Genomic DNA, 14,549 nt, shown 5'->3' with positions numbered 1-14,549 from the left:
AATTAAGAACAGTCTATCAAAAGGTAGTTAAAAAGTGAAACAAAGCAATAACAAAATAGCAGCAAAAGAAAATCAGTCACCAAGTAATAGAAAACAACCAATAAAAAGAGAAGCACAGTGGCCACAATCTCTGGGGATGTTTCTTTAGGGAGGAGAGCTGGTCTTGCGGTAGCGAGCATGAATGGTCCCTTTAGCTAAGCAGGGTCTGCCCTGGTTTGCATTTGAATGGGGGGACTCCATGTGAGCGCTGTAAGATGTTCCCCTTGGGGGATGAGGGCCATAGCTCAGTGGAAAAGCATCTGCATGCTTGCATGCGGAAGGTCCCAGATTCACTCCCTTTTATCTCCAGGTAGGGCTGGGAGAGACTCCTGCCTGAGACCTTGGTGAGTTGCTGCCAGTCAGTGTCGACAATACTAAGCCAGATGGACCAAGTATAAGGCAGCTTCCTTATGTTCCTAACCAAAAGCAGCAGATCTCCACCGTCAAAGACCATGCAGAACCACCACGTTTTAAGCAGGCAACAGAAGGCCAGTGTTCTATAACCCCCTGTTGTGACTGTCAGCAGGGAAACACAATTATATTGCCACATGTCCTGTCATGCAGATCATTAAAAACAGGAAGAATTGGCCCTGGCGTGCCATCATTGGCTAAACCTTACTGGAGGAAGCATTCCCACTCGTGGAATACAGATGCATTCGTCAGTGCAGAAATCCGACTATGGGAAATTCTTGCACTGAAAAAGCCACCTTAGTGGTGCTTTATCAAGTGGGCTGATAAATTGTAATTTATTTTAAAATCCTAGTAGAACTGAAAGAATTCTTTACCTCGTAACGATGGGGCAGTTGTAGAAATGAATTTTGAACAAATATATAATGTTGAGTTCAGACAGAGGTTACCAACCAGAGTTCCTCCAGATGTTGCCGAACTACAACTCCCATCATCCCCAGCCACAATAAGTTGTAGCTGGGAATGATGGGAGTTGTAGTTCAGCGGCATCTGGAGTGCCACAGGTTGGGAACCCCTGAATTAAGAAGAAAGAAAATTACATGTAACTGGCAGAGTAAATGTTATTTGCTTATGTCTAATTTTAGCTACTGCTCTTCCCCTTTCGCTTTGCAGTGATTCGTGTGGACCAGGCAAACAACCGAGTGAGACGAGATTTCCTCAGGGCCATGCTTCAAGGATCTGAGCCCAGTCCTGGAAGGTAAATTTTGGAGCAGATTGTGTTAGAGCACTTTTGACTCCATGCAGCTCAATTCATAATTGCACCTGTAGAGAAAGAATGGCTATTAGGAGTGTCTTAGCTTGGTGTTTATGTCAAAGGCCTCTCCAGATGGATGACTTATTGGCATGGTTCGCACAATTGGTCAAGTTGTTGTTGTTGTTATTTATTCGATTTCTATAACACCCTTCCAAAAATGGCTCAGGGCGGCTTACACAGAGAAATAACAAACAAATAAGATGGCTCCCTGTCCCCAAAGGGCTCACAATCTAAAAAAAAAATCAGATAGACACCAACAACAGTCACTGGAGGTACTGTGCTGGGGGTGGAGAGGGCCAGTTACTCTCCCCCTGCTAAATAAAGAGAATCACCATGGTAAAAGGTGCCTCTTTGCCAAGTTAGCAGGGGTTAGTTGTTGTTGTTGTTGTTGTTGATTCGATTTCTATACCGCCCTTCCAAAAATGGCTCAGGGCAGTTTACACAGAGAAATAAGAAAGAAAGAAAGAAAGAAAGAAAGAAAGAAAGAAAGAAAGAAAGAAAGAAAGAAAGAAAGATGGCTCCCTGTCCCCAAAGGGCTCACAATCTAAAAAGAAACATAAGATAGACACCAACAACAGTCATGGGAAGTACTGTGCTGTGGGTGGAGACGGCCAGTTACTCTCCCCCTGCTCAATAAAGAGAATCACCACATTAAAAGTGTGCCTCTTTGCCAAGTTAGCAGGGCTTTAGTTCCACTAAAGAGGTGCTGTGCTGGGGTTCAATCGTGCCAATTTTTGTCACCCTGCTATATAGAAGAGAGTCACCACTTTAAAAGGTGCCTTTTTGCTCAGTTAGCAAGGGTTAGCAATCTGCATGCCCCCTTTGGATGTCAGCTGTCCCCATCAGATTCAGCTGCTACATCCCAGGTGAGTTTCAAGGGTAACGGCTCCTTATGGCAGTATCTGACCCTTACTCATAATTTTTGGAAAGAACAAATGGCGGCTATTCTTTTTTCCCTTGGGGGGTTTGCCATTTTGATTGTGGTTCATAGTTGCCGGTTCGGTTGGAAGTGTGAGAGCTGCCGATCCGCCTCTCACACACTCAAGTGATCCCCATATTTGCAGATAAGCGGTGCAGACCAGAGGGCAGGACGTGGCCGTAAGACGGTAGTCTTTGTTTCCTCCATTTTACTTTAAAATCGAGCTTCATGAGTTGGCCAGTGTACAATTTTCTAATGGAATCCGACAGGAAGCACCATAAAGTGATCCCTTAAGAACAGGCACGTATCACATCTGAAGCCCTTTGAAGTGAAGAAAGGGTCCCCCCCCCCTTTTCTCATTTCAGCAAACAAGCAAAGGAGTTCCAGATTTACCGCATACATTACTAAGATGGATAACACGCTCGGGACAGCACAACCCCAAATAGAGTTACAGATTTCCCAACAGTGCTGTATTCAGTGGTACAGATTATTGTACACTGGACAAATTCAGGTCCGATGACTAAGCAAAATCTTTTGCATCCTGACTCTGAAGTTCCTTCCATATCAGCATGCTGCCATTATAGAATAATGGGGCTCAGTCCAGCCAAGTTGAATCACTTTCTAGTCCCTCTGATTTCAAGGGGAGGAGAGTCAAGCACATGCCTCCTACTTGATGTTCGCTGCTTAATTTTGGCTGGATCCGCGCCTATAGGGCACTGAGCAGGTAAGCCCCCTCCCCAAGGCAAGCTAGCAAGGATTGATTCCTCTCCACCCTCTCAATGAAAACCTCCACAGAAAGAGAGCTCTCTGAAGTAGCTAATTCCATTGCTGAACTGTTCATAACATGCCACAATCCTGCACATTTAAATGTACTTATTTACTTTAATTGAACTCTAATGCACATTATTGTCGGCATATGTAGGAAGTATTCCCAAATGTTTAACAACAACAACAACAACAAATATTTATATACTGCTTTTCAACAAAAGTTTCCAAAGCGGTTTACAGAGAGAAATAATAAATAAGTAAGTGAGATAGCTCCCTGTCCCCGAAGGGTTCACAATCTAAAAAGAAACATAAGCCAGCCACCAGCAACAGTCACAGGATGTGCTGTGCTGGGGGTGGAGAGGGCCGGTTACTCTCCCCCTGCTCAATAAAGAGAATCACTACATTAAAAAGGAGCCTCTCTGCCCAGTTAAACAGGGGTTAATATATTTATATATATATATATATCAATATATATACACTTGCTGTAGTTCAAAACCACTGCTGCTGCTTGTAACAATCTCACCAATATATTTCCCTTGCCATTGCTGACATCTTTGTAAATATGTGACAAATCATCTACATATCCCACCACCATCTCTTAAACTTCTTTTTCTCTCAAATTAATCACATCTCGTTCCTTCAGCCTTTCTTGCTACGGTTTGTCTTCTAGAAATGCTTTGTCTTCGCTAACTTTAATACTTGCCGGTATCCTCCTTGAACGGTAGCACATCCTTGGATACAGAAAGGCCCAGCTTCACTACCCAGCACACCTCCAGTTAAAGGATCTCAGGTAGCAGATGGACCTTGGGGGAACCGCTGCCAGTCAGAGCTGATAGTTGCGGGCTGGAGAGTTCAGTGGACTGGTGGGTCATATGGAGAGATCATGTGCTCTTGAGCAGGCCTGCTCAACTTAGGCCCCAGCTGTTTTTGAACTGCAACGCCCATAATCCCCAGCCACAGTGGCCAATAGCCAGGGATAAGGAAAATTGTAGGCCAACATCTGTAAATCTGCTTACATAGGAATCTGCCTTCTACCAAGTCAGATCCTTGGTCCTTCTAGCTCAGTTTTGTCTACACAGACTGGCAGCGGCTTCTCCAAGGTTGCAGGCTGGAGACTTTCCCAGCCCTATCTTGGAGATGCTGCCAGGGAGGGAACTTGGGACCTTCTGCACGCAAACATGCCAGTGCTCTTCCCGGAGCGGGCCCATCCCCTAAGGGGAAGACCTTCCAGTGCTCATGCATGTAGTCTCCCATTCAAATGCAGAGCAGGTTGGGCCCTGCTTAGCCAAGGGGACAATTCATGCTTGCTACCACGAGACCAGCTACTTACCATGGGTCCTTACTTACCGTGTGGGTAAGTCCACATACCACGTAGGAGGAGGTTCTTCTACATGGTCTCTGGGCAACCGCAGGTGGGATCAGCCTTCTCTGGAAACTGCTGGACTTGTCCCAGCCCCTGCCCTCAAGCAGGGAAACCCCGTGCTGTACACATGGCCTCGAGGATGGGAGAATCTCTTCTCCCTCCATTCCTTTTCGACCGCCGCCTCAACAGCATGACAGGCAACTCCCTCCACCCTGCCGCTGAGACCTGCCATGCGATTGAGCAGATCTGCACGGGAAGTCCGTTGCAATTACTGTATCCATTTGGAGTTCTCTCCACATGGAAGCATTTAAAAAAAAAAAAAATTAGCAAGCCACCGCCATAACATGGGTTGAGCTTGGGTGTTGATAAAGCCCCCTCACTCCAATCGCACCCTAGAAATGGGCCACCAGACGGGGTGTTGAATCATACAGCCCCTGCGTGCACCAACGTGGTATGTTTTTAAAGCTGGCCGCTCCGTTCCCTCTGCACATGTTTCCCATCACAACATCTTATACAATAATATTGGAGCTTGCTTCCCCCCCCCCTTTCCCTCTCTTGGCTGAAACAGGAACTAAACTTTAAAGTTTAGGAAACCAAAGGACCAAGGATATAAATATCAGCCCAAATTGCCTGCACATGGTCTAGCCATAGCGGTAGTATAAATACAGTGATAACTAAGAGGATAGTAACTAAGGGGAAGAAAAGGGCTAAAGCTGTAGAGCTTGCCAGCTGGGCCCCGCACACCACGTCTCTCTCAGCAAATGTGTGCAGGGAGGGGGGCCAAGGTTGGCCTACCTTACAGGGTTGTTGTTTGTAAGAACTACTGGGATATACGTGATATGCTTTCTTGCAATGTGCTATTTCTCAAAGTGGAAATGTGGACTAGTGGTTAGCATGTCAGACTAGGCATAGGAAGACCCAGGTCCAGTTCCCCCAAATCAGCCATAAAGTCTGCTGAGTGAAGTTGGGTCAATGATCATAGCCCTCTTCAGACCCAGTATATGGCAGCTTCCTATGTCTCTACATTCCTTTGAGGAGAGGAGAGCTGGTCTGGTGGTAGCAAGCATGACTTGTCCCCTTAGCTAAGCAGGGTCCACCCTGGTTGCATATGAAAGGGAGACTAGAAGTGTGAGCACTGGAAGAGATTCCCCTCAGGGGATGGAGCCGCTCTGGGAAGAGCAGAAGGTTCCAAGTTCCCTCCCTGGCAGCATCTCCAAAACAGGGCTGAGAGAGGTTCCTGCCTGCAACCTTGGAGAAGCCGCTGTCAGTCTGTGTAGACAATACTGAGTTAGCTTCCTATGTTCCTATGAGTGTACAGCTGTCTGTACACTCGTACTTGTTTTTTGTGTGAATGATGACTGTACCAGCATTCATTTTAAAAGTGGACCTGGCTGCAATCCCCCTGAAATGCAGGATAGAGATAGGAAGTGTACTGCAATGCCTGTGTTCAACGTAACACGTGACTAACTGTACCTGCACAGAGATTTGTGTACCTGCGTACACTGGACACTCGCCTTACGAGTACTGTATTTACCCGAATGCAAGACTAGGTTTCCCCCCAAGTTTTTTGCTATTAGAAATCAGGAAGTCGTCTTAAATCCAGAGTCCTGTTCCTTTCAAGGAAATGCAAGTATAACCTGTATTTAACCTCCACTGTTTAAGGGGGTCATCTTGAATTCAGAGTCGGGTAAATACAGCACTGAACATAATTGGTGAATAGGGTTCATATCTTGGCTTAATCTGCTTCAGAGAGGATAACTTGGAAGCTGGGGTTTATATGCCACTCTGAGCTCCTTGGAGGAAGAGCAGACTCTTTAAAAAAAAAAATCATAAGGAATGCATAAATATATAAATGCAAAGAGTTATTTTGAAATTGAAGACTGAACACACGCAGCAAAAACAGCCACCAAAACAAACCAACATACCCTTAGCTTCCAAACGCACCGATTAAAAAGGTGCCCCCCACAGATTAATCGACTGCATTTTAGTTAATTTGTTTATTGATTAAACCAATTAGATTCCAGGGCTCTTAAGTCATATATATGGGACGAAGAAGTGTTTCTTTGAACCGAACACTTTGAAAGGTGAAAAGAAGGGTTTTTTTAAAAAGTGCAGTGTGGCTTTAGTTGGAAGTGCTCGTACAACTTAAACATGCACACTTTTGGCAGGCCTCAGTGCCCACCTTAAACACAAGTTGTATATCTCCACTTTACCCCACTAACGTTTGTAAAGCCGAGTTTTGGCTCTAGGCTCATCTTAGGTAGAAAGGTGATTCCTCCTACCATTATTGTTTCCATCTTTTGGAGCAGCTTAGAAGCAAAAAAAAAATTGAACCCCATCTAGAATACCGAAAGTGGGATTAATTCTCGTGGACAATGATGTTTTCATTGTGTGTGTTGTTTTTTAATTTTTGGACATGCACTACATACTTGACAATCTGCAAAGCTGACATTCTGTGGTCTGGCTAGACCTTCTGATCGCGGCGTTGGCAGAGATGCCAGGGAAAGTAATCAGTTGCACGTGTTTCCATGTTTTGTACTGTTTGGAATTTTCTAGTAAACAAACGCAAGCTAACAGGGCAGGCCAGAATAACGGGAAATGGGCTATTTGTCTGCTCATTAAAGGATAATGTACTTATTTAAATGCACCAACAAAAAAAACCCACCCTGTGTTTCTTTCTATTCCTCGTCCTGACATAAGCGAATTGTGCATTCCGGAGAATGGTTCATTCCAATTCTCTGTACTTAAGTAAACAGTTTTATTGGCAGAACTTACTGTGTCTCTGAGCATGGTGACTAAGCCCCTTTATACATAATCTGCCATGAGGAATGAGCTCAGCTAAAGGACACTCTCATATTTTACATACATGTTCGAGAACCCTGCTATACAGGATGGCAGGACTTTTGACCTGTTAAGTGAAGGAAGCTTTTGGTGTGTGAGAGACTAAAAAGTATGCATTTTCTGTGACTGAAACTTGTATGTTCTTGGTAGATTGCATAACTTTGGGCGGAAACATGGCTTGCAGTGTTCCCTGTAAGAGGGAATCCCAGATGTTGTTGACTACAGCTCCCAGAATCCCTAGCTGCAGTGGCTTTGGCTGAGGATGCTGGGAGTTGTAGTCAACAACATCTGGGATTGTCTGTTAAAGAGAACACTGGTGGCTTGTTATAGGTTTTGGTTCTCAGACATCTGAGAAGATTTCGTTCTCAGAGACATACGTTTTGGGCAATATAAAAATATGTAAAATAAAATAAAATTAAACTAAATAAATTGGTGGTCCAGTGCTGCAGACCCTGCAAATATTGGCCAAAGAGCTACTTTCTTTAAGCCACTGAGCTACGTTCAGCCTCACAATTGTCTTTCAAGATTCCTAAAGGAGCGTGCTGAGCAACTTCCGACTCAGTTCTTCTTTTCTCACTACCATTTGAGCAGCTGCTTCAGGCAACAGGCCCACTGCAATCTTGAGTTAAGTTAATTCTCTCTCTTTCTCTCTAACATAGGAATCTGCCTTATACCAAGTCAGTACAGACCCTTGGTTCATCTAGCTTAGCCATTGTCTACGCTGACTGGCAGCGGCTTCTCCAAGGTTGCAGGCAGGAGTCTCTCCCAGCCCTATCTTGGAGAAGCTGCCAGGGAGGGAACTGGGAACCTTCTGCTCTTTCACTGAAGAGCCCCCTTCCCCTAAGGGGAGTATCTTACAACACTCACATGTAGTCTCTCATCCAAGGCAGACTCTGCTTAGCAAAGGGTACAATTCATGCTCATTACCACAAGATGTTTTCTGTTAATTTCTAGGAGTACTATCTCAATGGTAAAGCACAATGCTTTGTATGCAGAAGGTCCCAGTGCAATTCCCAGCACCTCTGGTTAAAAAGAAATTGAGTAGCAGGTCTGGGAAAGAACTCTACGTCTTGGAGAGCTGCTGCCAATCAGAATAGACAGCACTGGTCTAGCTGGGCCAACGTCTGACTCAGTAGAAGGCAGCTTCATACAATCACAGTGGCATTGTGCCATTTTGGAAGGGCGGTATATAAATCGAATCGATAGATAGATAGATAGATAGATAGATAGATAGATAGATAGATAGATAGCACATTTCTTCATTTGGAAAAAGCTGGTGTTTGTTGTGTGTGTTCTGAAGAAGGTCTGATCTCCAGTGCTCTGATTGTTTAGACCTGGACCGAGAGAATGGTCTGAAGGCTTGTGGTCCTCTCACACTTGTTAAAGCAAATTAAGTCTTTGTCCGATCAGTTCCTTAAAGGGAGGCCTCTGGAAACCCCAGTGTAAAAAGACACTCTGAGATTCCCCACAGAAATGAGAGAGTTGAAATATGAAAATAAACTTGTTAATGTCTTTTTAAAAAAAATTCTTAGCATAAGATTTACAGTGGTAAGCGACCCTCCAGAGGACGAACAGGATCTGGAGTGTGAAGATATTGGCTTTGCGTACGTCAGTCTATGCGAAATGCTTTTGAAAGGAAGAGACATCACCGAACAAGACATCAACGGTAAGTTCAGGATGGTTTTTAATTCCACCTCCTCACAGCACAAGATTCCCCAACTGTTCCAGAATGTGGCTTTGTTTTTCTCCTTGGAGCTGTAACATTTTGTGCAAAAAAAAAAAAAGCTTCTCTCCTAGCAGAGAGGAGAGCTACCCAAGGTTTTGGCCGCTAGATAGTTAAGTTACTTCATCGTCATACTCCCATGACGACTGGGGTGATCATCACCATGAGAAATCTGGTTCTTTCTTTGCCTTGGGAGAGGTCACCAAATCTTTGAATCAGCTTCATGTCTTGAACAGCACTTCTTGACTTTTGGCTGATCTGTGGGCAAAAGAACAAAAGTTCACCCAACATGAACAAGTGGGGAAATTAAATGTCCATCCGATCAGCAACGCTGCTTGTACTCTTGAGGGAAGTGGCTGTCGGAAATGGATTTTTGAAGATCCTTTTATGAATGTAACAGCAGAGAGATTTGTTCTGTTTGGGTCTTAAGAACAGGTCCTGAGTCGCTTCTTGAACAGTTGGTTGAGCCTTTTAGTACTAAATCAGAAATGGCAGGACCAACATTGACAAGAAAGAGATGAACAAGTATCCATTTGTTTATAGTAGAGTATTTTATGCCACCTTTATGTCACATAGTAGCATTCAAGGCAACTTGCGGAGAAAAACATCTTATTTTAGGAACATAGGCCTTGTACCGAGCCAGACCATAGGTCCATCTTGCTCGGTATTGTCTACACTGACTGGTAGCGATTCTCCAAGTTTTCAGGCTGGAGTCTCTCTGAGCCCTACCTGGAGACGCTGCCAGGGATTGATCCTGGGTCCTTCTGCATGCAAAGCAGATGCCTAGCACTGAACTACGGCTACATCCCCCAGTGGGTTTTGCACAATACATTATTTTGCCGGGACATCAGCACAGGATATCAAGAAGGCAGCTGATTCCACTTCTCAGTTGCACCAAACCAGTGTACCTGACACCCCAGAACAGCCCAAAGACTTTACTGCTACCCCCCGCCCTTCTTCTTTGGGTAAAGGAACATGGGAAGCTGCCTTCTATAGAGTCAGACATTTGGTCCATCTAGCTCAGCATTGTCTACACTGACTGGCAGCGTCTCTCCAAAGTTTCAGGCAGGGGTCACCCTCAGCCCTGTTATCTTGGAGATGCTGCCAGGGAGTGAACCTGGGACTTTCTGAACTCAAAGAAGATGCTCCACCACTGAGTGACTTCAGTTACTGAAAAATGTGAAAGAAGAGGATCTCTGAATTGTCTGGTGATATTACTGCCACCCCTCTCCCCTGTGTTTCTTTTCTAGTTTTTGATTTGCAAGAGGAGAGAGCAGTGATTGGAAAGCTCAAAATAACCGTGGAAGCTGTCCATGCCCTGCGCTCCATCTACAAGGAACTCGGAAGCAACCAGGACGCCTAAAACCTATCGCTCGTGCCTATAGTTCATGCTTCCCCCAGCGTAACCAGCGCTGGGTAGCTCTTGGAAGAGAGGGAGCTGCTACAGTATATTTAATGTATAATTCATATGTAAAAGATGCACAATTTGCAGCCGTAAAGTTTGTATACTTTTCTATCTGTTTGTGTATATATATATATATTTATATTTATATTTTTTTCTCCCCTTAAGGATACATCCCCACCCACAGTGGACACCCCCCTGTAAATAATTAATACCGACATGATTGAATGAAGTGCTTTATTTGCATTTCCAACTTTCATTTTTTGCCTTACATAAAACAGTCATAAAAATGCAAGTCAAATTTTTAATTTTTAATAAAATAAAATAAAAACCTTAAGCCTTAGAAAACTGATTAAAAATACTTTTATGTTATCCCTAATCACCCCGCTAAATGGAATGCCTGCGATTAGCCTCATTAAGAATTTTATACTGTGAAGCTTTTATTAGAAGCAATATATGAAAATTACTTGGATTAATGTGTTAATCTGCCTCTTTAAAATGCTAATATCCATTTTATGCACATTAAATCTCAGTGTGCGTTTTCTTTGATGCATGCCGTTTCTATCAATTAAATATAAAGAACGAGACTGGTCCCAAGACTTATTAAATTACTGCAAGCTTTTGTGAAAAGAATCACACAACTTCTGCCCTTCTGCTAACATTATAATCAGTTGTTTGTGATTACCAAGTTTTGAAGGAGGGTATTGCAAAAAGCATTTTTTGTTTTTTCTCATCTGCAGGAAAAAAAGATTTGCATATTTCAGCTATCAAAGTGTAAGATGAAACTATAAACAGATCAATCAGATTGTTTTATACATTGTGCCAATTTCTCTCCCACCTTATACCACACACCTCTAAATCACATTTAAAAGTTATATCAACCCCATACAATAGTTCTGTCTTGATAATCAGTGATTGAAAACAGCCCAGAAAGTCAATTTTCCAGCTTTCAACCAATGGTGATGAAGGATTTAATTGATATTTTTAATGGAGCTTTGAATCAGCATGGCTGATGAGATGGGATTTATCATAGAGTAGCTAGTATGTTATATACATACACAGTGAGAGAGAGAGAGAGAGAGAGATAACATCTGTTAGTTTCTTTCATAGGTAGCAGGTTTATCCACTGTTTGCAAAACAGACTATATTTCTTTCGTAAGCATATGTAAAGTATTCAGAAAGATAAGTAATTTATTAAAATCTACCTAATTTGCCGTGTTATATTAAATCTCTGCTTCAGTGATCACAGACCATTTCATTTAGAGAATTAGGCATTCCCTCTTTGTGTGATTAAAGCTCTGGAAAATGAGTTCTTTGCTCCTATTTGTGAACATTCAGAGCCTGCTAATGGCAAGAAGATGGAATAGATTATGAGACAATTCATTACAGTTCAACAGCAAGCGGGGGGAGCCGGGCAAAATGGAAAAAAAAAACCCACCAGCAGAAGTATGAATATCTGCATATAGTTTGAACCATCTGTGCTCTAATGGCTTCAGTTATGTCTCTCCGCGTTGAGATGGCAGGCATACAATATTAATTTGTTGATGTACAGCAAGCGGCCAGTAGAATATATTTTGACCACAGAAATCTCTGAATTCTGCCATAAATGCCTCCTCCCCCGTTCTCAATCTCGTGGCCAGCCATCTCCATGAAGCAAACTCCGCAAGTTCTCACAACACACTTTTCTCCCCCGCTGAACATTCTAGAAACCGCAGACAGTGACATTCCAAAGCCGTTCCATCCCTAGTCGACAGACACATGTTTGTGTTCTCACTTGCGCTGGTTCTTAGCTCATCATTTTGGACCATCTTTCTAGTATTCTTTGGCTCCTCACAACTGTATTGTCATTAAGACTTGTTGTTATACGTTATGATAATTAAAAACAGCAAGATTCGACACCCAGATTAACCAAGTGGCTTTCCAGCAACGGAGTTGTGGTATTTTGCCAGGAGGTTTGCATTATTACACTAATACTTTGCAACCCAAAACAAAATATCTTCCTCATAAAGAAGCAAACGTGGGACCTTTATTCCCCCAACTGTTTATTGAGCTCCGTTGAGAACCTGAAAGTAACACAAGTGTTCTTTGTGGTGCCATTTTAAAAGAATTCTTTTTGACTCTATGGTGAAATTAGAACATCGATATCGGTCATCTTGTTTAAAGATTTGAAATCTATCTTCTAGTGTTTAATCTCTGCCATCTGACAGTGGAAATGTATATGTTCCTGTCATAAATTCATTAGGAGCAAAATGTTGCAACACATACGAACAGGAATACGACCAATATTTATATACCACTTTTCAACACATGATAGTTGACTTTTGATTGCCTTGTATGAACCATTTTCAGTAACAGGAGGTTATTGAGCATAAAATCGCGGTGAGCATTCAAATATTTTTCAAGAGTTTTTTGCCCTCTGTTTTAATTCACTTCATAGTTATTACAAAACCAGATGGGATATTTAACTAAAGATTTTCCCACCATAGCCTCTGTCTAGCCTATACAAAGCTTAGTTGTAAAGTCCTTTGTAAACTAAACATCTTACCTGGGGAAAACTGATCCAGTGTTCTAGGATTTATGGTTCTGGAGAAAATTCTTGGGTGTGTGACACTAAATTTGTGCCCTTATCAGCCATTTTCAAATGTGACCACATTGTGGTAAGGTATCTCTCAACCAACATCAGCACAGGCTATAAGCAAAAGCATCGAATGCGCGAGTCAATATTTCCTTGTGACGGAAGCTTCTAGAAAAAAGAGACTTCCTGGGTATGGTAGGGAGCAAAGGTCACCTACAAGTGGACATAGAATATGTAGCAAGAAAAAAGAAAGGGTTTTGGACGCAATAGTGAAAGTGATTTGGCAATTCAAATCGTGACATTATCCATTGTATAGTTGCGTGATCACCGCAAGACTAAACTACAAATATCTACAGCTATTAATCATGATAGCTATAAGGCAATATTTGGAAGAATTATGCCACTATTGCTATTGTGAGCAATAGCAAGCTTATTGCTATTCCCTTCTAGTCTTGCTTATGGACTACCTGAAGGCCTCCAGCTGGCCATTGAAGGAAACGGAATATTGAACGTACAGCTTGTGTTGTTACGTCAGCTACGGCCATTCCTTGAAACGTCTAGAAGAAATGAGGGCATCTCCTTCTCTGTTTGTTTTTAGGAGGACCCTGAAGACGTACCTGTTTTCCCAGGCTTTTAACTGAAATCTAATTTGTAAATTTTAATGTTTTTTCTCTATTATGACACTTATCTTTTTATGAATTTTAAATGTTTTTTATTATATTATTACGTTTTAATTCTGTACACCGCCTCGAGATTTCGATGTTAGGTGGTATATAAATTCAATAAATAAATAAATAATAAACCAGTCACAGCTATCCATGCCCTAGTCAGCTCCAGACTGGACTGCTGTAACACACTCTACATGGGACCACCCTTGAAGAGTGTGTGGAAACTTCAGCTGGTGCAAAAAATCCTGCAGCTCATCTGTTAGCTGAGACTAATGGAGCTATCAATTTGGGAAACGTATTGTCCCAATTTCATTATATTGGCTATCTCTTTTTTCCCTTCAGTTGCAGGTGCTGGCTAAAACATTTAAATGCCTCAATATGTTGGGACCTGAATACCTGATGAACTATTTTCTCACATACCATAGGGAGAAAACCTCTCTATAGGTTCCACAATATATGTGACCCTGTTCTAGGTACCTAGGTCATCTAAAGTACGAAAGGCATCAACTAGAAGTTGGAGCTTTTGGGTAATAGCTTCAGTTATGTGGAATGCCGTCCCAATAGAGACCCATTTGGCCTGCAGCAAACACAGAAGAACTACAAATGAACACAAAAGAACTACAAATTCAGCCTTGATTAGAAATATCTGGTTACAAATACGGAGAAGTAACACACACCTTGAGTTCAGGGTTTGCTTAAAAGAACATAAGGGCTATATTGGAGCAGAGTAAAGTTTTGCAAGACATGAAACCCCTGCCGTTTCGTCCCAGTAACTGGCATTCAGAAGCATACTCCCTCTGAACCTGGAGGTAGCATCTTTGAGATTTCTGCTCCTACATTTGTTTAAACTGTGCTAATTTTCAGTAAGGACACCCGTCTCTTTTTCATCAAGGGTGCCTTCACTGCTTTCCAAATGTCATCAGCATGCATGTTGTGGCTTAGATGTGGGCTGAAATGAAAGGCAGTTTAGCTGTAGTAAAGCTGAAGTGCAGACAAACCTATTGTACTCAGAGAGTCTCACTTTTGTGA

General features: G+C 42.6%; 1 protein-coding gene across 4 annotated transcripts in view; it reads left to right on the top strand.

Annotated features, from left to right (window-relative positions):
- RPGRIP1L (RPGRIP1 like) overlaps positions 1–10,864 on the top strand; it is an 81,001-nt gene extending 70,137 nt beyond the window's left edge. For all 4 annotated transcript variants that reach the window (XM_053270964.1, XM_053270963.1, XM_053270965.1 and 1 more), the window contains 3 exons: positions 1,120–1,204; positions 8,685–8,818; positions 10,126–10,864. In XM_053270964.1, the coding sequence (XP_053126939.1) occupies positions 1,120–1,204; positions 8,685–8,818; positions 10,126–10,238 (332 nt within the window). In that variant the 3' untranslated portion in view covers positions 10,239–10,864. The remainder of the gene's footprint in view (positions 1–1,119; positions 1,205–8,684; positions 8,819–10,125) is intronic.
- Positions 10,865–14,549: the final 3,685 nt, after the last annotated feature.

The sequence above is a fragment of the Hemicordylus capensis genome, chromosome 9 (genome assembly GCF_027244095.1).
Source record: "Hemicordylus capensis ecotype Gifberg chromosome 9, rHemCap1.1.pri, whole genome shotgun sequence".
In the NCBI taxonomy this organism is placed as follows: domain Eukaryota; kingdom Metazoa; phylum Chordata; class Lepidosauria; order Squamata; family Cordylidae; genus Hemicordylus; species Hemicordylus capensis.
This window is presented reverse-complemented; position numbering and strand designations above follow the sequence as displayed.